The sequence below is a fragment of the Lichtheimia ornata genome, assembly GCF_029851405.1.
Source record: "Lichtheimia ornata isolate CBS 291.66 chromosome Unknown scaffold00057, whole genome shotgun sequence".
In the NCBI taxonomy this organism is placed as follows: Eukaryota; Fungi; Mucoromycota; class Mucoromycetes; order Mucorales; family Lichtheimiaceae; genus Lichtheimia; species Lichtheimia ornata.
The window spans coordinates 42,450-66,106 of NW_026695377.1; the positions used below are offsets into that span (position 1 = coordinate 42,450).

At 43.3% G+C, this 23,657-nt stretch overlaps 12 protein-coding genes across 12 annotated transcripts; 8 read left to right on the forward strand and 4 right to left on the reverse strand.

Annotated features, from left to right (window-relative positions):
* Position 1: 1 nt before the first annotated feature.
* On the reverse strand, positions 2-2,245 carry O0I10_009591 (uncharacterized protein; the record flags this gene model as incomplete). The annotated part of the gene is made up of 3 exons (XM_058489579.1): positions 2-1,940; positions 2,002-2,154; positions 2,214-2,245. The coding sequence occupies 3 exons, from the start codon at positions 2,243-2,245 to the stop codon at positions 2-4; spliced, it is 2,124 nt and encodes a 707-aa protein (XP_058339615.1).
* Positions 2,246-3,000: 755 nt separating this feature from the next.
* O0I10_009592 (protein disulfide-isomerase domain) lies at positions 3,001-4,518 on the forward strand (the record flags this gene model as incomplete). The annotated part of the gene is made up of 6 exons (XM_058489580.1): positions 3,001-3,132; positions 3,193-3,242; positions 3,300-3,493; positions 3,547-3,689; positions 3,750-4,065; positions 4,127-4,518. 6 exons carry the CDS (start codon positions 3,001-3,003, stop codon positions 4,516-4,518), a joined length of 1,227 nt encoding a protein of 408 aa, XP_058339616.1.
* Positions 4,519-5,011: 493 nt separating this feature from the next.
* Positions 5,012-5,952, reverse strand: O0I10_009593 (uncharacterized protein; the record flags this gene model as incomplete). The annotated part of the gene is made up of 6 exons (XM_058489581.1): positions 5,012-5,092; positions 5,152-5,211; positions 5,272-5,319; positions 5,384-5,603; positions 5,666-5,831; positions 5,904-5,952. 6 exons carry the CDS (start codon positions 5,950-5,952, stop codon positions 5,012-5,014), a joined length of 624 nt encoding a protein of 207 aa, XP_058339617.1.
* Positions 5,953-6,733: 781 nt separating this feature from the next.
* Positions 6,734-7,165, reverse strand: O0I10_009594 (uncharacterized protein; the record flags this gene model as incomplete). Its single annotated transcript, XM_058489582.1, has 1 exon — positions 6,734-7,165. The coding sequence occupies one exon, from the start codon at positions 7,163-7,165 to the stop codon at positions 6,734-6,736; it is 432 nt and encodes a 143-aa protein (XP_058339618.1).
* A 1,032-nt stretch (positions 7,166-8,197) lies between these two features.
* On the reverse strand, positions 8,198-8,563 carry O0I10_009595 (uncharacterized protein; the record flags this gene model as incomplete). Its single annotated transcript, XM_058489583.1, has 1 exon — positions 8,198-8,563. The coding sequence occupies one exon, from the start codon at positions 8,561-8,563 to the stop codon at positions 8,198-8,200; it is 366 nt and encodes a 121-aa protein (XP_058339619.1).
* A 2,674-nt stretch (positions 8,564-11,237) lies between these two features.
* Positions 11,238-14,326, forward strand: O0I10_009596 (uncharacterized protein; the record flags this gene model as incomplete). The annotated part of the gene is made up of 4 exons (XM_058489584.1): positions 11,238-11,363; positions 11,435-11,461; positions 11,523-11,529; positions 11,598-14,326. The coding sequence occupies 4 exons, from the start codon at positions 11,238-11,240 to the stop codon at positions 14,324-14,326; spliced, it is 2,889 nt and encodes a 962-aa protein (XP_058339620.1).
* A 256-nt stretch (positions 14,327-14,582) lies between these two features.
* O0I10_009597 (ribulose-phosphate 3-epimerase) lies at positions 14,583-15,557 on the forward strand (the record flags this gene model as incomplete). Its single annotated transcript, XM_058489585.1, has 5 exons — positions 14,583-14,688; positions 14,755-14,767; positions 14,864-14,937; positions 15,009-15,286; positions 15,342-15,557. The coding sequence occupies 5 exons, from the start codon at positions 14,583-14,585 to the stop codon at positions 15,555-15,557; spliced, it is 687 nt and encodes a 228-aa protein (XP_058339621.1).
* An 818-nt stretch (positions 15,558-16,375) lies between these two features.
* Positions 16,376-17,894, forward strand: O0I10_009598 (uncharacterized protein; the record flags this gene model as incomplete). The annotated part of the gene is made up of 2 exons (XM_058489586.1): positions 16,376-16,655; positions 16,735-17,894. 2 exons carry the CDS (start codon positions 16,376-16,378, stop codon positions 17,892-17,894), a joined length of 1,440 nt encoding a protein of 479 aa, XP_058339622.1.
* A 213-nt stretch (positions 17,895-18,107) lies between these two features.
* O0I10_009599 (uncharacterized protein) lies at positions 18,108-18,915 on the forward strand (the record flags this gene model as incomplete). Its single annotated transcript, XM_058489587.1, has 6 exons — positions 18,108-18,177; positions 18,243-18,410; positions 18,470-18,507; positions 18,572-18,655; positions 18,725-18,762; positions 18,825-18,915. 6 exons carry the CDS (start codon positions 18,108-18,110, stop codon positions 18,913-18,915), a joined length of 489 nt encoding a protein of 162 aa, XP_058339623.1.
* Positions 18,916-19,064: 149 nt separating this feature from the next.
* O0I10_009600 (uncharacterized protein) lies at positions 19,065-19,508 on the forward strand (the record flags this gene model as incomplete). The annotated part of the gene is made up of 1 exon (XM_058489588.1): positions 19,065-19,508. One exon carries the CDS (start codon positions 19,065-19,067, stop codon positions 19,506-19,508), a length of 444 nt encoding a protein of 147 aa, XP_058339624.1.
* A 641-nt stretch (positions 19,509-20,149) lies between these two features.
* O0I10_009601 (uncharacterized protein) lies at positions 20,150-21,124 on the forward strand (the record flags this gene model as incomplete). The annotated part of the gene is made up of 2 exons (XM_058489589.1): positions 20,150-20,552; positions 20,610-21,124. The coding sequence occupies 2 exons, from the start codon at positions 20,150-20,152 to the stop codon at positions 21,122-21,124; spliced, it is 918 nt and encodes a 305-aa protein (XP_058339625.1).
* Positions 21,125-21,888: 764 nt separating this feature from the next.
* O0I10_009602 (uncharacterized protein) lies at positions 21,889-22,888 on the forward strand (the record flags this gene model as incomplete). The annotated part of the gene is made up of 2 exons (XM_058489590.1): positions 21,889-22,318; positions 22,374-22,888. 2 exons carry the CDS (start codon positions 21,889-21,891, stop codon positions 22,886-22,888), a joined length of 945 nt encoding a protein of 314 aa, XP_058339626.1.
* Between the last annotated feature and the right edge of the window lie 769 nt (positions 22,889-23,657).

A 23,657-nucleotide genomic window follows, 5' to 3' on the forward strand; every position in this document is an offset into this window, starting at 1 on the left:
TCTATCGACGTTTCTTACTACTTGGCTCTTGTTCAAGATCTTCACTACGAGCACGCTTGGAGGAAGAGGAGGAGGAGGATCCAATCACATCACTACCACCAGGGGATGCAGGTGCAGCCACGCCTCGATTACCCACACTTAGAACAACATGGGCACTGCCGGTACGTTGTTGACGTTCAAGAAGTTTGGTAGCAAGGTTGAGTGGTGTGTCGCTACTACTCATCATGTTGAGCTTGAGTTCTTCTTCCAATTTCTGCATTCGCTTTTCAGTCTTTGCTTTGCCTGATGTTTTGCCATGGAATTTGTGAGACATGTATCTGAAAGCTTCCTTGGTATCCATTTGGTGACCGTATTCATCCACGTATTCAAGCTTGACATCAGGTCGATAATTCTCCATACGCTTTTCAAATTCACGCATTTGTTCTCGTTCTTCCATCTCCTTTTCTCGTTCTCTTTCACGTTCACGTTCTCGTTGTCGCTCTCGATCACGTATTCCTCGCGAAGATCCATCACGCTCACGTTGTCGTTGTCGTTCATATTCTCTTTCACGTTCTCGTTGTAAATCCTTTTTCTTTTGCTCAGCAATCCATTTCAGCCTATCAGCTGCTATACGATCACGCTCCACTTGTTCATCCGTAGGCTTGCTGACAATGCCTTTTTGACTCAACAATGACAACGTTGCTGCTAATCCTCGGCTGACGAGTGGTTCTTCAATAATGGCTGTGTTTTCTTCTTCCATCTTTTCTTCAGGGGCTGATGCTGATGCTGCTGGAGATGCTTCTCGTGCTTTGATCTCTTCTTGAGGTGTCGTCTTCTCTTCTTCTTCTTCTATGGGAGTTGCTTCTTTCTCTTCCACTCTACTACGTGTCTCTTGTGTTGATGTGCCATCGGTGGTGGTTTCTTTTGTTGCTCGAGCAGGTGGTTCTCGGGTAGTGAATGCTGGCGTTTCACCCAAAGCATTGACGAACTCTGTCATTTCAGAAAGTACCAGACCTTGTCCTTCATTGGCAGGTTCATTCTCTTCAGGCGTGGCTGATTCTCGTTGCTCTGCAATACTACGTGCGATATCTTCAGGTGTCATTTTCTTTGCTAATTTGGATTTCTGCTTGTTGGCTGCACGTCGTGTCCTCGATAATGCCTGTTGTAATTCATCATCATCCACAAAATTGGCATTCACATCAATCGTTTTGCGTGGTGCTGGTTCGGTTGTTGTTGTTGTTGTATCTGGTTCCTCTTTGGGTGTTGAATCGATTGAGATATCTTTGTCGGGCGTTCGCTTACGCAACTTGTCCTTTTTCTTTTTCTTCTTGGGCTTCTTGAATGAAAGATTGACTTCGTCTTGGGTATAATAATCTTTGATCTCCTGCATCTTTTCATAATCCAACGTCTGCTCCTTGAGCTTCTCGGCCACCCGCTTCTTTTTCTCCTCTTCGCTGACGACTTGAACAGCTCCATTTTGACCGATAGCGAATCCTTGAGCTTTGGCCTCCTCCTCATACTGTGGCAAAATACTCTTTTTGGCTCCTCCCAATGTGAATTCCTCATCATCATATGGATTGTAACCAGGCTTCTTCTTTTTGGCGTCCAAATTCTTTCGTAGTCGTTCACGTTCCTCAAGTTGAATATTGCTCAATTCATCGGTTTGCTCATCGTCCTCATCCAAAATGCCACGATCTTTGAGTGTGAGAATCATTTCACTGCCTTCATTGAATTCTGTCAATTCATGCGCCACCTTGAGACCGCTTAATGCTGAAGCATCGTATTCTTGGAACGTCTCATCCATTTCATCCTGTTCACGTGCTCGTCGCTTTGCAAGTTCTCTTTCTCGTTGTCGTTGTCGTGACTTTTTCACCCAATCCAACGCATCATCCGTTCCCTCCGTGGCTTCTCCAAGTCCTTTACCCTGAAGCTTTTCAAGGTGCTTTTTGCGATTCTTGGATCTAACAAAAAAAAGAACAATAAATACATTGTACGCTATCCATGCATGCTCTATACACTTACTTTTCAATACGAGCTCTAATTTCTGCTGCTTGAGCTTCTTTCTCGTCTTGCTCCTTTTTCTTTTGGTAATTGTCAAAGGCTTCTTGATCAGGATCAGCAGGTTGCTCGGCATCTTGGGCCAAAGGAGGAAGACCCAACTTTTCTCTCAACGCACTATAGACGATCTTGGTAAGTATCATAGTTTATGTATGTATCGGTGGCACTATACGTACTTTGTCTCCTCAATTGAAATGGATTCTGCCATGTTGCAAAAGAAGGAAGAACACTGGAAAAGGAAAATGAATCGACGACGCAAAAAGCACGGAGATGGAATACTGCCGCAGCTCCTTAGATTTGCTCTGGTTGGTTTGTTCAATCCCAGATGTGCGCTTGCCCAATGTTCTATACTGCTGCTTAGAAGGATACGCACCTTAGAATGAGCTCATCAGCACAAGTGCTAGATAACATGAAAATACATATGAGAGAGATATTACCACCTGCTGAACTTATTTGGGCTATCATCATTTGTCGGCTGTCGATGCATTATGAACCATCATTCCCTTTGTGATCCCATCATGCACTCATAAACAAAAAGAGATGTTGTCGCCCTTCTACCTCCATCCTTCTTCTCTTTGATTGCTTACACCTTCCAAAGCCAATTACATAACCTCATGGATTAGAGCTTATCATATGATCATTCGTTGCTATCGTCGTGGTTGCCATGGTGATATTTGAGGACTCGACCTTGATCGCAATAGTCTACAAGTGAAAGGTGCATCGTAAAATAACATTTAACCGCTACCATCATATTGCTTTTTCCTATGTCAATATGACCATTACGGTGAAGGTGACTACGTAGTAACATGGCATTTGCTATCGGTTGAACGCTTTGACCAAGCATTGTGTATGTGTGTAACACGACATATCATTGGTTCACGTTCTCGCTTGAGAGATTGACACGTCTGAATGGAAAATGCTACGGATCCAACTACTGTTGTTGCTTTCTTTCACTTTACGCTCATGCCGCGCATCGCCGCCACTGTCATTGCATTATGGACCAGTCTTACGCTTGCATTGGCCTTCTATTCCAACCGTGATGCTGTCGTGGAGCTGACGCCAGAGAACTTTGACCGAGTCGTCTTGGATACCAAGGTACATACCACCTACCTCTCTCTCCTTTAAGCTCGTTTGCAGGGATTGACTGTCATTCAGCAATTAGTTGCCGTCGAATTCTATGCACCATGGTGTGGTCATTGTCAACGGTATGTACCTCTGCAACCCAATCGTATGCATAAAGTCACTCACGTTATGATGTATAGGCTCGCTCCTGACTGGAAGAAGGCTGCCAAAAACCTCCAAGGTCTCGTGACATTGGGTGCTGTCAATTGCGACGAGGATACGAATCGTGGATTATGTGCACAGTATGAGATCAAGGGATTCCCCACCATCAAAGTATTCCAACCTGAAAAGAAACGAGATAAGCGCACTGGACAATTAGCAAAGCGTGCTCAAGGTAAGGTCGCATGATCAAATCAACATGATTACATATATAAACAAGAAAACTAGATTATCCCGGTGCTCGTGATGCTCGATCCATTATCGATTATATGCTTGCATGGCAACCATCCCAAGTCCGATTCATCAAGGCTGATTCGAGTAAAGCCAAATCCAAAAAGAGCATGACCATGGATGACTTTTTCGCCACAGAGGTATAAAGGATCAAGTGGGAGTGGGATGATAGAGCATTGAATCTTATATATACTTCTTAGAATGCTACCTTGCCAAAAGCTGTATTGTTTACTGATAGATCCACCACCTCGGCTTTGTACAAGTACTTATCAGTCGAGTATGGTGGTCGTATGTTATTAGGAGAGGTCAAGAAATCAGAGAAGGCGCTCATCAAGCAATTTGGTATCAACAAGTTCCCTACTCTTTTTATTTCTTCTCCTACGGATGGACATGTTGCATATGAAGGCAAGATTGAAAGAGCAGGCCTTATTGAGCTCATGGATCGATCGGCGCTTCCTGCCAAGGAGAAATCATCCACTCCTCAGAAATCGGAGCAGCCAAAGGACAGCGCAAAGGGTAAGCATGGAATAGGGTTGAGTGAGAAGCATGTATGCTGATGATGTTTATATATATGCAGTGAACAAGATCACTTCTGATGCCGAGTTGGATGAGTTTTGCTTAAAGACGGGCAGGATCTGTGTTATGGCTATTACCAATGATGAGGAAGAGGAAAGCACAAAGAGCATTCTCAATGATATCAACAAGACAGGCTCTTCATTGTATCGGGTGGCCTGGATACCTGACAACAAAGCATCAGCCATGATTCGCCATTTGGATCTCTCAGCCGATTTGCCAGTATTGTTCCTTGTCCATCCTTCCAAACAACTCTATAGACCCTACGTTGGTGCATGGGATGCAAAGGCTATTAGTAGTTGGTTAGAAAAGGTCGTTCGTGGAACCATCTCTCCATGGCCTTATCAAGGAAACCTCAGCTTAGAATCAGCAGATCGCATTCGTGATGAACTTTAAATAAATTATACATCGTCACATCAAGTACTATAGGTTGCTTATCATCCATTTGGGTAACGTAATGTATAGCAGTATAAGCCTTATAGCATAGGTGCATTCATTTTAACTTCATCGTGGGAGTTGAAATGTGGTGGTGGTGCATGATGATATCCGTTGCAGTTGCTGTTTGAAGATGGCGCATCAAGTTGTAATTAGATCGATGATATGACTATAGTGGTATATAGCTTAAATCGCTTGTGGTTCCACTCAACAGCGTTCCTATTGTAGCTGAATTTCCTATAATTTGGGTCGCCAATCGAATATGGCATCCCTCTTGGTTCCCACCATTGGGGATTCAAAAGAGTCAAATTCTGAGTTATTATAGGTTATGGGTCCACCATTGGAGATGCTCTTACAGCGACAACAGAGAACCACACCAAAAATCAACTCACAGTAATAATGAGGCATATGATGTATCCATAGTCCTTTCTCCACAAGATTAAAGGGTAATGTATCATTTACTGAATCTTAAAAAGTCTACTTCAATATCCACTGATTTCTTTTTATGAAACTTGTACATCATCGGGACATCGAACTACGAGAAAACAATGATTCAGTTAATGTTGTCAATGGGTTTCCCATATAAAGCATTACCTTCATTTCAGCTACAACTTCGCATTGGACTCCCCATTCCTTGGCCTTCTTCATGATATGCTACAATGATCATCGTTAACTCATGTATATTACAGCCCGTACGACAACATGAATACTTACCTCTCGCGTGGAGGTTTTATGTAATGAATACACAGCCTTATTGGCAATCTACCTTATCATGTCAACACGAGGTTTCATTTAATGAACCCACAGGACCCATGTGCCTACGTACCTCGACTGCCTTTTTCAAAAAGACCATATCAATGCCCTTATTCTTGGTACCAAATGGCGGGTTCATAATGACGGTATCCAAACGTCCCTTGAATCGATCGAAGAGTGCATTCTCTTGACCCAAATCGGTCCATACAAAGTCAATCTCGGTCTCAAACGCTTCGGCATTCTCACGTGCTATCCGTATAGCATCGGGATCAATGTCAAAGCCAACGCAGTATCTAATGTATTTGTGTGTGTAAGGAAGGATGGATATAACATAGGTGTAATAGTACACACATACCCTGCACCACGAATAAAAGACGCAATACTCAATATGCCACATCCACTACCAAAGTCACCCACTGCCTTGTCTTCGATATCGTCATAAACCGTATCGGCCGTGTAGATCATTCGTGCAGCTAAATGGGCTGTCGTGGGATATTGCTCATACTGGATCTTGGGCTTCTCTGATCGTAAAAAGCCACGATTAGAAATAAAGCGTATAGTTTAAGCGTAGTCGTGAAGGAAGGGAACCGCACCAAAGACTGCACAATCTTGAAGAATGCTTTCGAATTCCTTGAGCTTCATTGTGGGGGGGGTCGTCGGGAAAAGAGTAGGTGGATACCACTTGGGAAGACGAAGGAAAATTGACTGACAAAAATGAGGTCTGCCTTGAAATCAAATGATAGACTACATGCTACAAGCCTTACAGTATGGCTAAACAATAAACAGTGGGCTCATTGTATTGTGTTCGATATGCTGTTAGGTAGAAGGGTAGAAGTATTTATAATATCGTATCCTCATGGCAGGGAACATTTACGTTTATGTGCTATGTTTATCGATGAAGGTGCCTCTCTGAAATGAAACACTCACACAAGTTGACAGCAGATGGATGATGTATATTGCCACATTGCTGATCTCAGATCCTGACGATCATTCAATTTCTCCAAGTCTCTTCTATCAACTCATCACCATTCCCAACAAACATTTTCTCCCTCTTGTGATCACAAAAAGACCCACGCTCATCATGTACAAGAAATGTCTCCCGGTTGAATCATGCATTTGTGTATGCTGCGTCCTTTTTTCAATCACCTAACAATGAACAACAACCTCGTAGCTATTGTTGCCAACACTTTGATTATGATTGCCAGCCTAATAAAGAGACGATCATGAAAGTAGTAGGCAGAATTTAGCAGCTTGCCGTGGCTACATCAAGGTGCTAACACAAATTTTCTTAAAGAATAATGCATCATTGTATGTAAATTATTGTACGACAACAACGATCTCGAGGATGATGATGTTTATTCGAGAGTAAAGTTTTTTAAAGTTGTACCCAAAGATAATGAGAAGGTGGTATAGCAACGATCATTTATTGAGCACCAGTGTTTGCGGTGTCCTTGCCACCAGCGGACGTGGGTTTACCCTGTTTCTTGCAAATGTTCTGAGCCTTGTCAAGAATACCCTTGGCAGCTTCTGGGAGTGGGGCTGTGCCTTCAACAGCGTTTACAGCTTGTTGGGCTTGAGCTGGTTCCGTCTTGACCAATTCGCACAACTCCTTGACACCAGGGATGGAACCAGCAGCGCCACCTTGGCTAGCACCAGTTGCTGCATCACCGGCAGCCAAATTTTGGCAAAACGCAGTTGTCAATGCAACAGGGTCTTGAGCTGTTGGGCCGAGTACCTTGCAGTAGTTACCCAAAGCTTCAAGTGGATCCGTACCGGCAGGAGCTTGGCCTTGTTGAGCATGTGCAAGGCTGGCAGCAAACAAGCATCCGAGAGCGGTAGTGATGGTGAAACGCATGATTATTGTGGGGGTATATAAGAGGTTGTAGTAGCAATAGTAACCGCACACACACGCTTATATATATACGCACATCATAACCCTTGATGGATGATGATGACGGGTGTTGATGATCAGGGGCACAAAGCATACAACTTTTTTTTCACTCCTATCAACTTTGTATCTCCTTCTCCATCTTGTTTCCGCTAACACATGCTCAAGCCTGTACCTCTCCTTTTCACCATTTAAGAATTTCTTTGTGCAAAAATCAAAGTAATAGATCCAAGAACCTCCTCTTAGAACTCCCTCACGCACATAGTTATCATACTCAGGAGCACCCCTTTTAGCTACCACGAATATCCTATCTCTGTCCTTTATCCCATTGTAAAGTAGCTACCATGAATACTCGCTTTTGCTGACGTCCCCATCAAAGATGTAGGTTGGTTACAGTACTTGGCTTGTTTATGATGATGAGCTTTGCGCGTTCCCCAAAAAAAAGGGTACTGATCACTGACACCGTTTGTGCTGTCAACCGCCAGTTCTCCGAAACCTTCCCCCTTTGCCTGTACAAGGGATGCAATATAAGGAGATCAGTAATAGGTTATATACAAGTAGTGTAAAGATGAGATTTTGGTGGCTTTACGGAGGTATGATACCAAAAGAACGTGCTATTGCATCCGCTAGTCTCCGTACAGAAAAACCATGTGCATACAGGAGAGCAAGATGGTGAGGGTTTTCAAACCTATCATAGTAGCTGTACTTTTTATCATACCTGCTGGTGGATCAAAATGGGGTGGACACGATGTTGAAAATTTCAAAGAGGTAGGGAGAGGCGTCAACTAGCTGAAGAGCTGCAAGAACAAGCTGAACAACAGCCATGGTAGAGAATGACGTTCACTACCATCATAAATTATCATTCTACACCCACCCCTATTACTTAACAACATGTCCCATTGTCTTTTAGATACACAATCACATTGCGTGTTTATCGTTTATTCCTCATCGCAGTGAGGCCATTAAGTAATAATACGTGTAAAAATCCAACAAGCTGGATTAAAGACCATTTCCTGTGCCGATGTTTGAAGAGCTGGGTCCTTCGGGGTGTAGGCCGACACGTTCGCAGAATTGCTTTGAGAGCTTGAAAATATCCTGTGCAGGGTTAAAAGGTGATCCATTTCCAGGGCCGCTGCCACCACCAATTGTGTTTTCAGCAGAGGCAACAACTTTGGAGAGATCATCGGGATGACCATTGACAAAGCCGCAAAAGATTTTGGCAACATCCATGAACGTTCTCACTTTTGTGCCTTCGGTGCCACCGCCAGAAGCCATATCGCTTGGATCTTTAGGCTCTGCAGTCACTGATTGGGTAGTGAGGAAAAGACCAAGAGTGGCAATGGTAAGAGTAAAAAGACGCACCATGATTACTGTATTTGTTGAGATATGGCAGGGTACAAGGCAAAAATGGTTCTTCTTTTATAGACAACGGGTCCAGCGAGCATGCATGTAGGTGTTTGCAAGCATTGCTTGGCTTTTGGTTGACTGATGGGTGTGTGGTGCTAGGTACTAGCATCACCACCACTGCCAATACACCACCTCCTTTGGAGGGTCTTTGCTTATCACAATACTGCATGCATGCCGTGCTTGCTCTTTGAAGATGTGCCAAAATACAGAACGCCATTTTGAACACTGTACGCTGATGCATGTATCATTCCCCTGGATCTACACGCTACCTTAGCGGATATTGAGGATTCTCGTTCATCCAATCCACTGCCGACACATTCCTGCACCTACCAAAAATCAAGCGTAAAGTCATGACAGCGCAACTTGATTTGCCTTAGGTAAATCAAAAGCCTTGGGTACGTGTGCGAATGTGTGGTCAAAATGTCCTGGAAACGCTGTAAGGTTGGCGCCTTGGATGCATGAAATAGGGAGGTCGATAAATGTCAAAGGTTAGAATCATACGCTATAAGCTGGATGATCTGCAAAATGCATATGTAATAACACCAGTACCCACAAGGCTACCTTTGTTCTCGCTTCAAATACCCACAATAGCAAAAAAAGCCACGCTTGTTCACCTCGTAGCTTGCATAATAACCAAGTATACATAGGATGGAGGATCACTTGTGGCAGATAGCGGGATCGTTGCGGGAAGATCTTTGTAGTATAGCTCCTAAATAAAGGGATGCATAGAGTTACCGCTTCAACAAGGTGGGAGATGGAACATTCCTTTTTGCAATGTGATACGTCGATCCAGTCGTGGTGATTAGGGACATTGATATCGTTTTTTTTTATTCTTCATGGCACTCGGTTGAATGGCTTGATGTATCATTCCATCATCGATTCATTGGATATCTTGTTTCTCAACATGAGGGGTTTGAGAGTACTTGCCATCAGAGCTACAATGTGATGTATGGTTGGCACTTGTCCTGAATCAAGGATTCAAATCCTTCTGTATGCCATCCCTGTAAAATCAGGGTGCGCACACAAGATAACCCGGCTCTAATCTTAAAAATTTTTGCCATGATGCAGTGAAGTGTGTCAATGTCATGGCAGTAGTAAAGAAAGGTTCAAGGATTACGTTTTATTATTCAAGCCATGCCTATACATAGACCCTCTTTCTTTGCCATGCTACTTGATTACTCATAAGTGTAAGGCCATCCATCTATCAATTCGGTAAGAGTGTTGTAGATCGACATAGCAACAACCAAAATAAAACGTATACACCAGTGATCTGAAGATGAGCGATACCGAGAATTGATTCTCCTGCATGATGAGGAATCCACTACACGTACCAGTAACATGCCTGCTTTTCATTGTTGCCAGGATGATTGTGACGGGAAACCCCATGTTTCTAATGGCAACCGCCATCGATGACGCAAAGAGCAATACATTGACTTTGGACCAACTACGTGAGAGGCTGAAGGTTTTGTCACCACCAGCAGCGTGACATTTCGGTAACCAAGCAACGTTGATTTTACCTTTAAGTAAGCGTATATGATGGTCGAGAAGTCGACAAAGTGAAGTATGGATTCGAAGAGTACAAATCAATCTTTGTTAACACAAAGAAGCATTTGCTATATGACCATTCCAATGCTCAAAGGAATCTCTCCTTATGTCTTAGGTATGGACAACTCAGGAAATAAACATTCTCATTGGTGGATGATTGACCCACTGACCCAAGCGGATGATAATGAGTAGCTGATCAAGCGATGTTGTTGCTAGTCAATTTGTCACACGATAGGTAGGATGTGCATTGCTTCATGATGAGAGCGACATGATTATCCTATGAAACAAAGAAAACAGCAGCTGGATGGCAGGTAGCTAACAGGATGTTGCCTATCCGAATATGGATGTACTATATTATTTTCATTGTCCATTATGAAGCATATTTTGCTAAAAGAATGAATAAAGGTGCATGCACGTGATGTCATGCTTTGACCGGTATTGGTCAGTGCATGATATGAGATGTGCGGGGGTAAAACGGGAAATGGAAATCGAGATCCAAGTGTGGGTTGGGTGCCTATAAATACCCTCACACATACACACACACACGCACACAAGTTTGCTACTTTTGGTTGTGCCCCTGATATCTTTTATCAAAGAGAGCGGGAGAAGAGAGAGATAAAGAGATGGAGCTGATGTCATTTGTCATGTGTACATTCCCACAGAGATCAACGATGATGACCATGTAAAATATCTCGCATGTTTTCATTCGCAAATCACAATAGATGCACCCATCCAGGACATTGGAGGAGATAAATAAAGTGAGTCAGGCGGAGCGTTAATGATGATTCTCTTTATTCGTGAAACATGGATTGATATGGAGGATGTAGTTTATCATAGTGATGATGGTTATATAGTAGTAGTCTTATCAATACAGTCTAAATAAACATGGTATCCACGCTACTCTTATTGCATCTTCCCTCGGATATCACAAAAGCTTATATACAAATACTCGAGAGCACAAGCGCACATAGGCTCCGCTCTGGTTGCCAAAAAAGGGTTATGAGGATATTCGGACAGTTTGAGATAATCCATTCTCTCTTCTCTCTCACTCACTTTTAAACAAGAAAACCGTCATCGACGGGTACGCATGGCCTCCAGCATGTTGGAAGAAGATACAAAGGCGTCCCCGCCTTCACAGGCAATCAAGGTGCCTCGTCAAAAACGACTCAAGGTCAATCGAGCCTGCTACACTTGTCGAGTTAAAAAGATCAAGGTATTCGGAACACCCATTAGCCGATGCCCGCCATTCAGTTCCTAACCCTTTTATTGTTCTCTCATCTCTAGTGCGATGGATTGCAGCCTTGCATGCAAGTAAGTTTTACAATTGGGTTGGGGAAGAAACAAAGACGTGAGACTTATAGTATGATTCTAGTGCAGAGGTATGATTGGGTATGGGAGCATAAAAGAGAGGGATGGCAACGTTAACACATGGATGGCATGACAACAGCACGTCAACGGCCCTGCTCATTTGCGAAGGATGGACCAGGAGATGATGAGCCAATATTGGAGCAGCAACAACAACAGCAACAGCAGCAGCAACAACAACAACAGCATACGGCAGGAACAGATACAACTTTACATACGATTGCAGATGCTGGATCACTTGTATCTCGAGAGAATCATTCACGCAAAGAAGGCAGTGGACGACGTAGCAAGACGGTGATGACTGAGGAGCAACGAGAGCAATATCAGCGAACGAATGAAGGATTGGAAGAATTAAGTACAGCATGGCCGGGGGAAGGACGTGAAGGAAGATGGGTCGTTGATGAGCATTTGATGTATCCTCGACATTCTTGGCTTCGACAATTGGATCGAATACCTGATAATTCAATGGTGATACAGCAGCATTTGATCACTTTGTTTTTTCGTCATCGTTATCCAGTATTCCCTATCATTCCTAAGCGTCTACTTTACGAACATCTCGAACAACGAGGACCATTATGTACGCCATTACTCGTTTACGCCATTTACGCCCATGCCGCCATATTTTCAGATGAATATGCATCACAAGCCAATACCTATTATACACATGCGATCGATTTACTAGATGATTACCTCGATTACCCACGCGTCAGTACCATTGCCGCCTTATGTTTGCTAGCACTTTATGAACCAACACGAAGGGAAAAGGATGATGACGATTATCAACAAGTACGTGTCAGCCGTACGCGTGCTCAAGGCTACAGCAGTATGGCAATACGGATGTGCTTTGAATTGGGGATCCATAAGCGACATTTGGTGAACGAATTGATTGGATCATCACGCAGCGAAGGCGAGCTACACAAACGTGTCCTTTGGGGATGTTTTTGCTTGGACAAGATGACCAACGTGTGTGCAGGCAGACCATGGGCTATGCGTAGTGGTGATATTGATTTGGATATGCCTCTTTTGCAACCGGGCGATGACATGGATGAGCATGAGACACTTGAAGCTTTTGTGGCACTTATCAAATTGCTTCAAATTGCCGAGCATGCTTTACCACATCCAAATGATACCGCTGCCGTGGTGGGTCGTTCCTATGAACAAGAACAACTTGCATTCAACTTTGACAACAATTTGCTTCTATGGTTACGCTCGTTGCCTACACATCTTCAATGGACACCATTTCCGCATATGAACACAGTACCCACTACACCTCCTCCCAATGCTATTGTCGCCCATTTGCACTTGTTTTACAACCTGATCGAGTTACACCTGCTATGGCCACATTCAGCAACCAGCGAGAAGGGATTCCATCCCCGATGCACTGCTATTGCTATCAACTTGACGCAGCTTGGATGTTCATTTGCAGAGCAAACACACTTTTTATTATCGTATTCGTTTGCAGCGGATGCACTTATGGCAGCTGTACGTGTTCATGTGCTCAATTGTGGAAATGCAACATTGGCTCGACAAGCACGGTTCATGTTTCAACGCACGATGCGCACCTTGCAAAAGTTGTATTCAAGTCGTGTGATTCCTGATGTGGATGAATTTGTCACGTGCATCAAGACTGCTTTATCAACAGCAAGTACTGCCAAGCATCAATTCCACAGAGCAGCATCGGATGGAGTAACCAATACAACATCGGGTGGGGAGGTAACAGCGACAGCGGCAGCTGTTGCACGAATGAACCAAGATATGGTACACATGGCCAGTGGTTTATTGACGCCACCTGCGACTTCAGCTACGACGACAACGACTACGACATCTACGAGTGCTTCCAATACACCCAATCACCATAGCAACAGTAGCCATAGCAACCATCATCACCAATCAGCAACAGCTCCACCAGCTGCTATGCCATTTAAACCTGGTGTTGAACGAGGATTACGCATGGTACCTTCTCGAAGTCAACAGTTGTACAATCCCACGTATTTACAATCGGGTCTATTTCACACGGCTCCTCCTAGTTGGCGGTCGCAGGCGGCCGATCATACCCAGTATCATCAACAACAACAGCAATTGCAGCAACAATTACAACAGCAGCTACAGCAACAAACACCCCATCAACGAGCAGCATATGCATTGGATTTATTATCCTCAGTGGATGATTCATGGCAGAAATCAGCTGAAGCTAATATTGACCAATTCTTGTACAAGGAAGATAACAACAACAATCATCAGCAGCATCAGCATCAGCAGAGGAATGTATTCTCAAACGACTCACTGGATAATGCGTTTATGCAAAAAGAAGAGCATCATCAGCAGCAACAGGATACAAAAATGGGTGAATCAACGACAGCATCCGAGATCGAGGCATTGGTTGCACAAATACATGAACGTGAAAGTAACAAGGCGACTTGGGGTTCTGAAAACAACAACAGCAATAATGATAATGACGATATTTTGTATTCCATGTGGCAACAAGGCGATAATACCACCAACAACAATCATACACCATCGACCACCACAAGTACACCAACAACTACCACAGCCGCATCCATTCCTATTCAAAGTGGTTATATGAATATCGGTTTGGGTGTCTATGCATCAGCCCATCAGCATCATACGGACGTCATTCGCCAGCATTTTCCCAACGCATCTGATACTACTACTACTTCTACTACATCTTCTCGATCACAACAACATCATACTGTACGACCCGTCATTCTTACACATCAAGGTCATGTTGTTGTGGCCGGATTAGATCAAGATCACCACCATCATCATCTTGACAATAGACATCCACAATAGTTCTCTTTCTTTCTTTCTTTCTCTCTTTCTCTCTTCTTCTTTTTTCCTTTTCTTACTAGTTGTATATAAAAAGTCCCATGTGTTCCTCACGCATCCCAACCCTAAAGTATATCTTTGCTTTCTTTCTATGCACAATGTCGGTGATTAAAAGTGAACCCAGCAACGATTGGGGGTATTAATGCTTCTCCATCTCGAAAAAATTATACGCGTTCTCTTTCTTTCTTCCTCTCTCCCTCTCTCTTTCTTTTGAATCATTATGCCTTCTGCAAAGATTGCCCCTTCAATGCTTGCTTCTGATTTCGCCCATTTGGCAGCTGAAGCTAAGCGAGTTGTCAAGAATGGTGCCGATTGGCTTCACCTTGGTATGTTTTGGGGGTTGCTTTCTTCCTTTTTCTATTACAAATGCTAATGCACGAATATCCCTCTAGATGTCATGGATGGGTATGTAAGATGAAGGAAACGACATAAACCGTAGTTGGGAAAAAGAGCATACCACTGATGGACGATGATGACCTTGTCGCTTTATTCTATCCACAGCCACTTTGTACCAAACATTACCCTTGGAGCTCCGATCATTGCATCGCTTCGACCTCATACGGATGCCTATTTTGGTAGGTAGCGATGATATTATTGCATATGATATCACACACATGCACACAGAAATCGATAACGGATTTACAAGATTGTCATATGATGGTGGCTGATCCCGCCCGATGGATTGAGGACATTGCCAAGGCTGGTGGTCAAATGTATTGTTTCCATTTGGAGGCTACCAATGATCCATTGTCAGTCATTGAAAAGATTCACAAGGCTGGTATGCAGGCAGGTGTAGCCATCAAGCCCGATACCCCAGCAGAGGCTGTTATGGGCCCTGTTGCTGAAGCAGCTGATATGATTTTGGTCATGTCGGTGGAACCTGGTTTTGGTGGACAAAAGTTTATGCCTCAATGCATGCCCAAGGTAATAAAAGAAAGGAGGGAAGTGAGATTGATTGAGACTCACATTATAGATGTAGGTGGAGACATTGCGCAAAAAGTATCCTCACAAGGATATCGAAGTAGATGGTGGTGTATCCATGTCTACCATTGACCAATCCGCTGACGCTGGCGCCAATGTCATTGTTGCCGGTACTGGCATTTTCAAGGCCGAAGACCCAAGTGATGTCATTTCCACTTTTAGAGAAAAAGTCAATACCGCCCAACAAAAGTTTGCCGCTGCTGCCAACCAGTAATCGCAATAATATCATTATGTATAAATGTCTTTTTTGTATAACAAGTTATATAAACATGGTGGGAAACGGTCCAAGTAATGGGAATGATGACCAAAAGTAGAAAATGGCCAGAAGGAGAAAAAATGGCCAGAACATTGCTTTGCATTTGAGGGTGGTCCCTGCCTATTTGACTTTTGTGTGTATGTGTCAATCAAAGTTGCATAATAAAATCATGCATGTTGCATGGTGCGATTATGATACGCCATCCTATTCAATATCGAGTTTAACCTTTACTTGCTAATTTTTGACGATGGTAGTTAGATCAGTCAGGGGGCGGGGTTTTATTATGAGGACCCCCAAATTGGGTATCACTCACTCATGACGAAAGGGATTTGCAATGATGTGCAAGGTGACACAAGGAAGAAAAGGATCGACGCTCTTTTGTTTTTGCACACCGGAAGGAGATAACGCACAGTGTCCATGAACGTAACATGATGGGATCGTTTGTATAGATTTTCTTTATTCGCTATCTTTGACAGAATCGAAAGCAAATAGCATACATTTATGTAAAAATAGGCAGCCTGTTATCCACAAGGGGAATAGTGTGCACATAAAAAAGCGTCTGAAACATAAAGATCGGCCATAGTGTCCCGGCCATTGATGTATTGCCAAGACCAAATGCCTTGCCTCTTGTCAAAATGGGACTAACGTTGAAATAAAGCGTATTTTTAGTCTGATATAGAGTAGATCCCTCGCTCATAAACAACACATTTACCTTTCTTTTTCTCTTTTACCTTCTTCTTCTTCACATATACCAACATCCACACCTTCTTCACCCTATGCGACCGTACGTTTATCTGCTTGTGCTCCTCAGCTTGGCCACTACTGGAATCGTCTACCTGTGTCATGTCACATTCGACTCTTGGTGGAGATTGCAACGACAACGGTCATCAGCACCACCGCCGCCTACGTTTAGAGAAGATAACGATATCGAGGTGTCGCCTATAGTATCATATGACGAGTCGGATCCAAGGATAGCAAATACGTTACGAAGGATCGATGAAAAGTATTGTGGAGGCCCGTGCAGGTTTATGCTGCCGATCTTTATCATGGAGCAAGGTAAGCAAGAAGAAGCTCTCCCATTTGCTTTGTCTCCTTTAACAACACGTGCTCATAAAAAGTTGTATTCTACGCATAGAATCCAAGGCTCAAATGCATTTTCGACAATTGGCTTTCTTATCGGGCATGCTAAACCGTACCGTTGTATTACCCAATGTGGGAGGTTCACGTCTTGGTGCATGTTTGGAACATGATTTCGACTTTTATTATTCTTCCCAATGGGCTGTGGACCACGCGGATGATTTCTCTACCATTTCTATGGAAAACTTCTCTAGTTGGGTCAAGGAACGGCTGGCTGTCGGTTTCCCTGCAACGTCACAAACGTTCCATGTGCATCTAGACCTGGACCATAAGCAACTTCAAGAACCCAGCAACTGTTTTGCCGATTGGATGGATACAAGTCGACCCGATCGCCGCATTTATCTTCATGATACTGGCAATGCTCGCAGACGCAAAGGATATCAAGATGTCTTGTACAATTTCTTCTCTCAAACAATGGAAGATCCTGAAGTCTTGAGCACGTATTATGATAGAAGATATCCTTTCATTCATAATCCAGCCGCTCAAGCTCCCATCCCTTACAATGAAAGAATCACAGACTTGGTCAAGGATATGGCGCAAGAGTTATCACCTTATTGGGCTGTCCATTGGCGTACAGAGCGGGTTGAACCACCTGAAAATCTCGTGGGATGTGCAGAATCGCTTATTGACTTGGTCCACACGAATCAAGCACAACAAGAACAGCAGCAGCAGCAGCCAAGATTAGTCATGTTGACGGATTATCCACATGTATTCTCTGAGGAGGCCATCCAGCAGGCTCTGGATAATAATCCTAATGAAGAAGAAGAGGAAGGAATGAAACCAGCCAGTGCTTCTTTCCCTGAACACGCACTCACCAAATACCATCATTTGGCTTTTCAACATGTTTACAACAACATCCAAGTTCAAGTCACCAACCTTGATCAAGGCGCTGACAACGTAACACCTCCTGCCAATTGGACCGTTTTGCCTATTTCACCTAAAGTGGCTGGCCACGATAGCGGTGTTCTTGGCATCATTGACAAGCTGTTGGCCATTCATGCGGATGTATTTATTGCTGGTGAACCAGGCATTTGTGCAAGGAGAAGTAGTTTCACGGCACGTATCATTGATGAACGCATCCTTCGTCGTGGCGATGACACTAGCACCACGGATGAATTACCCAATGTTGTAGAATATTTTGGTTTGCCTCGGCAATAACACCACATCACCTTGCTTTGTATATTGAAATAAAGAAAAAACCCTGTACTATATATACTTCATCCTCGGCAACGAGTCATCTCCAAATGATGGTATCTATGTAACATTTACTGATAGCGAAGAATGTAGGTTGAAGGATTCATATTGAACAATGAGAGTTGTAAAACGCAAGACAACGAAGGAGACGACGTTGACATTTGTATACATGCATAAATGCCATCATTACCTCTGGTTGCCATGGCAGTTCTTGGTCCGGAAAAACGGTACATTTACATTCTTGGAGGTAATCGGTGCATGTTAGGCTATTGCTGCTGCGATCAGTACACTCATGGGTAACATGCATTATAGGCCAAGATGATATGGAAGATGTAATGCTGAAGCTAAATCGGCTCTATAGCCTTGATACGAAGACTTGGACATGGTATGAGCCCAACGTGCAAGGTCCAAAACCTGTAGGACGAATGTTTGGCTCTGCTGTGTTTCTTAATAATGAGAGCTATGCTGTGTTTGCTTTTGGTAACTCTAATGCCAAGTTTCATGAAATCCATGTACTCATTGCATTGGACCTTTTTTAGGGCAAGAGACATTGGGTATCTACAGCAATGATATTGATGTGCTCAAGCTTCTTCTTTTGACAATAAGGAAACCCTGAACTCTCATCAATGAAATGGGTACAGAATATCGTGACAGGCGAGGCGCACAATGCATCTGAAATTCCATCTGATAGCAGCTTTTTCGGTGGTGGGGCTATTGCTGGAATTGTCATTGCATGCATTGCTTTGCTTGCCATTCTTATACCTCTATGCTTTTTCCGCCGTTTTACCTTACAGGTCATCCGCATGATCCATTTTAGTCTCTGGAACCTAAGGTATGATGTTCACAAGGTGCTTGGCAGAGTTCCATTTCTATAACAATCCTATGCGTTGATAGAAATGATGAGCCTCGATGGTTTGAAGCATGTCGTTTGGCGCTCAAGGCGTTGTTGTTGTTTCTTTTTATGCTCAATCCCCGATTGGTCTGATCCAACGGTGGTCATTTGGTGCCTCACGTCAATCCATTTTGAAAGGCATTCAAAGTCGCTTCGTCCCATCAGGTGAAACACCAATCCCATTTGTCTCACCCGCATCGCATTACTCAAATCGAGCCCTTGAACCGGATCATGAATCACATATGGCATTAGATACAAACAACAACCAACAACCACATGCTACTACGACGACATTGATAACGAACAAAGGCGATGAATCGGCATTACCTATGTATATAGCCGATAATAATGATCAACGCATGGCCGCTCTTGAGGATTGGATACACCTCTTGGAACGAGTGTTCAGGTCATATTGCGTAGATGATGAGGTGTTTTATCTCTTGAACGAATCCGTTAGACCACCGGAAACGAAACAATGTCGCCATGGCAACAACGTATCATCGCAACAAGCTCGATTGGGTTGCTTCTTTCGTCGAACATCTCCGATGAAAAGCAACAGCCAACGTCAACGCTGGATACGAGTACCAAATGCAGCAGGTCGGCAAACGGACCTTTTGTCAACATCATCATCGATATCACCATTAGAAGAACCAGAAAGTGATACGTCAAAATCACCAACATCATAGTTCCTTCAATCGATAATACTCTTTACCGCTCAACTAGCATGCTAGCAATTCACAATGACTATTATTAACTCATGCAAATGACTGCACCATTGCCAAACATTTTTGCATGGAAAGGTCATGCTGTAATTGGGTTGCCTTCATTTCTAAATGACGTCCACCACATAGACGACCTTCTTGTATCCATATTTAATCTCATGCTTGCAGCGGCGTGATGCCCTAAAGTACAATTCCTGATCCATTTTTTATACATCATGCAATAAAAGTACAACTTTTGATCATAAAGTAGGATGATACGTAACCCATGGATACATGGATCCTGTGATTACCTGGATACAGCTGCCATTTATCTCTCCTCCGTCTCATTTGCTATAACACGTGGCCATCCCATCATGCAGCCCACCAAATGCTACCATGTTCAGCTCTAATACGGTTACACAAAATGTTGTACCTGAATTCTTCGTGTTCTAACAAAGACAAAGTGTAACTCGAGAACAAACAATGACAACCTTGCTTGCACAAAAATGGAGTTCTCAGCCATAGTTTCTCGTTACCATATTGGCAATGTTGGGCAAAACAAGTATAAAAACCGAACTTCATTCACAATCTTGCATGCTCAAAGTAACGATAAGCAAGGAAGAAGAATGTCAGAAAAGCTGCTTGATGATACTGCTGCTGGATCGGGTTCCTCGGCTGTAACCCCTGAGCACGTCAACATCAATGTGGTGGGATCCACACATAGAAAGGGAAGCGACGACCATGAATACGAGGAGCCTTTTGATATCTCATTATCCAAGTTCGACAAGGAGAATGGCGTAAAGACTATCCTCTCCCTTGTTTTCATGATGGTTTTTATGATCGGATTACCAATTGCTCTATACTTTGGCCTTCGTAACGTCCTTGGCACACTTTATGCATTACTTATTTCCGGTATCCCGCCTTTGCTGCATGTCATTATCACGTTTATTCGGCACCGTCGTCTCGATTTTCTTGGGATTCTTGTTGTTTTGGCGTTTATCCTTTCTGCAGTGATATCACTGGTCACTGGTATGTGTCTCATGATCAGCTTATCCTATTATTAAACCTCCTCTCATTACAATACAGGTGACGAACGAGCTACTTTGTTGCGTGATTCAGCGACCACTATGCTCATTGCCGTCCTTTTCATGTTGACCTTGATCCCATTTCGCACACGATGGCTTAACATCTATCCAATCACATGGACCATATTCAAAAGGGCATACTATGATACAGTCACGCCTTATCATTGGAGAAACGAAAATGGTGATCGCCATGAAATGCCATTCAGTGATTTTATATGGCTGTACATTCCAAAAGCTCGAACATATAACTACACGCTGACAGCCGCCTATTCGATTGCTTTGACGGCAGCATTTATAGCTCGTGTGATTATGATTGAAGCCTCAAACATGTCCGTTCACCAGATAGTGCTATATGGCAATGTCATTCTCGGCGTCTTCATAGCGATTGCTGCCATCGCCACTGTTTGGGCTGCTATCTTGATACAAGCATCGTGCGTGAAATGGGCTAAAGCGAATGATTACACCGAGCAATATAATAAGCATATAGCTAACTACCACGAATCAGCCAATCTTTAGCTTGTCATGATGTCACGATACTCCTCTCTTATGCCTCCATTTTTCACTTCACAAAATTTATTAAAGACTATGCAGCCCAAGAGTAACTTAAACCATGCATACACTTACCATCAAAGTTAAAGCACCGCAGTGGATAGCAGGTGCTATACCAATGCTCCGTATCGCATAAACGCAATAGATAATTGGATGCTGGATACCTAAACGCCACAATGTGGCAGCATTTGTTGCTGGGAATCAATATGAAGCCACATGCCATAATAACGTTATATCCAAAGCATTGGGTAATCGATCGTAATATGCAGTAGCTATTGTAACGCTTACCTTGGTTCTTGGCAAAAACCAACTGCTTAGCACCAGTACCCTGTTTTTCTACCAAAGGTCCTATTTTAGAGTGACCCAGCACAATGGTGTCAGCTCGCATGCTTGCCTAATAATATGCTGCTGCCGATGAGCCACAATTTATCAAATCATTGAGGTAAAGACGTGATCACGATGGTAAGTGGCTGAAGGTGAGTTGCGTCAACATCTTTTTATTGGATTGCAGAACCTTCCAAGGATCGGCACTGTACGACAACGACCACGGATCAAGCAATGCGGATCCCATCGGGAAATCCTGATCTGTAAACAATGACATGCTGAGCACCTAAATAGTAATTTCTCATTGCTCAGCCGTAGCATTTCACTTTGATCCATGACCTTGCAAGATAACGCATATAAAAGACATTAAATAACATTGATTCTTTCCCTTCCTTACCCTTTCATTTATGTCCGATCAAACCCGTTACTACCACGACGACAGTCAATCAGTGCCTTTAAAGCTTGATGATTCAATGTCAGGGTATAGAAACTCCCAACAGCTTGAAAATGTCGATATCGAAGCAAGGAACCACACACAAGACAATGACTACGAGTACGAGGAGCCATTTGACATGACTTTGTCAAAGCACAACAAGGAAAATGCAGTAAAGAATATACTTGGCTTCGTGTTCTCGCTGGTGTTCATGATCGGTTTACCACTCGGCTTATACTTTGGCCTCCGGAATGTCATTGGACAAGTATACGCACTTTTGATCTCGGGTATTCCTCCCCTGTTGCATGTCATCTATACATTTATACAACAACGACGTGTGGATTTCCTTGGTGTTTTGGTTCTTCTTGCCTTTGTGATCTCTGCAGTGATTTCTATTGTCACAGGTATGTTGTGTGTATGATAAGGATGATGCACCATGGGATACTAAACCAAATATAGGAGATGCAAGGGCAGCACTTCTCCGCGATTCGGCTGTGACCATGGTTATTGCCGCGCTATTTGCTTCCACTCTGATTCCTATTCGCACTGAACGACTTAGCATTTATCCACTCACTTGGAGCATTTCTCGTAAAATGGTCTATGATAATGTGCAGCCCTATCATTGGCGTGATCAGCATGGTATACGGCACGAGATGCCATTCAGCGACTTTTTGTGGAGTCACCTGCCTGTGGTTCGAAAAGGCAGCTATCTCTTGACCGGAGGGTATGCCATTGGCCTTACTGCTGAGTTTGTGATTCGAGTGATCATGATTGAAGCAACAACCCTTACCGTGGACCAAATCGTGCTATATGGCAATATCATTGTTATTGTCGTAGTTGTCGTCATGACCACTTTTGGCGTTTACCTATCAATTGCTATTAGAAACAAATCTTTACAATGGGCCAAGGACAACGACTATACCGCTCATTACAACTCTACTCGATCCACCACCATCTCTAGCCAGCAGCAGTAATTTATGCATCATTGTACTATATACATCATCTCCTTTTTTTGCATCTTTTAAACTTTAATAAATGACTTGCATCCTATGGCGTTGCATTCTCTTGATGCATGGCGTTCTCGAATGCTCTTTTGCAGAAGCGTATTCTCCAACACGTGATCTTTTTTCTATAGGGTGATGGTTGTCAATCGTGAATTAGCTGTTGACATTTAAGCATTGATCGTCTTGAAATTCTTTGAATGTGGTAACCATGCCTTTTTAGATACCTTGGGAGCAGATCACGCCTTCTTTGAATACCTTGGAAGCACCTCAAACATAGTAACCATGCCTTTCTTCATGGTCCCTTTAGGCATTGAAGGTACATGACAACACCTTGTGAGCTTTCAAAGATAATGTACATAGTTTTGGGCCACCTTAAAAAGTAGTCAAAGGCACTTAAAGAAGCCCTTTACTCAAAAGTAACATCGTTTTCTCGGTACGTTGAACTGAATGCCTTTAGCTTCATCCTTAGGCTTGGGCATTTTGTTACAACTTGGGTGGTTATTTCACCATGCCTATGTTCCACAACTATACTTTGAGCTGTGAGTGATCAAGTATGCTTATGGATGGTGCCCAGCAAAAAATTTCGGTGATGGTGAAACGTGATTAGGGAAACAAAGCACAATCGAATATGGCACGTAGTCAGCAAGCTAAAAGGGATCGAGCAATAAGCATGCAGACTTTATACCGAGCCTCTCTTTAATAAAGGTTTACGTAACGTGCGCGATTGGGATAGATCCTA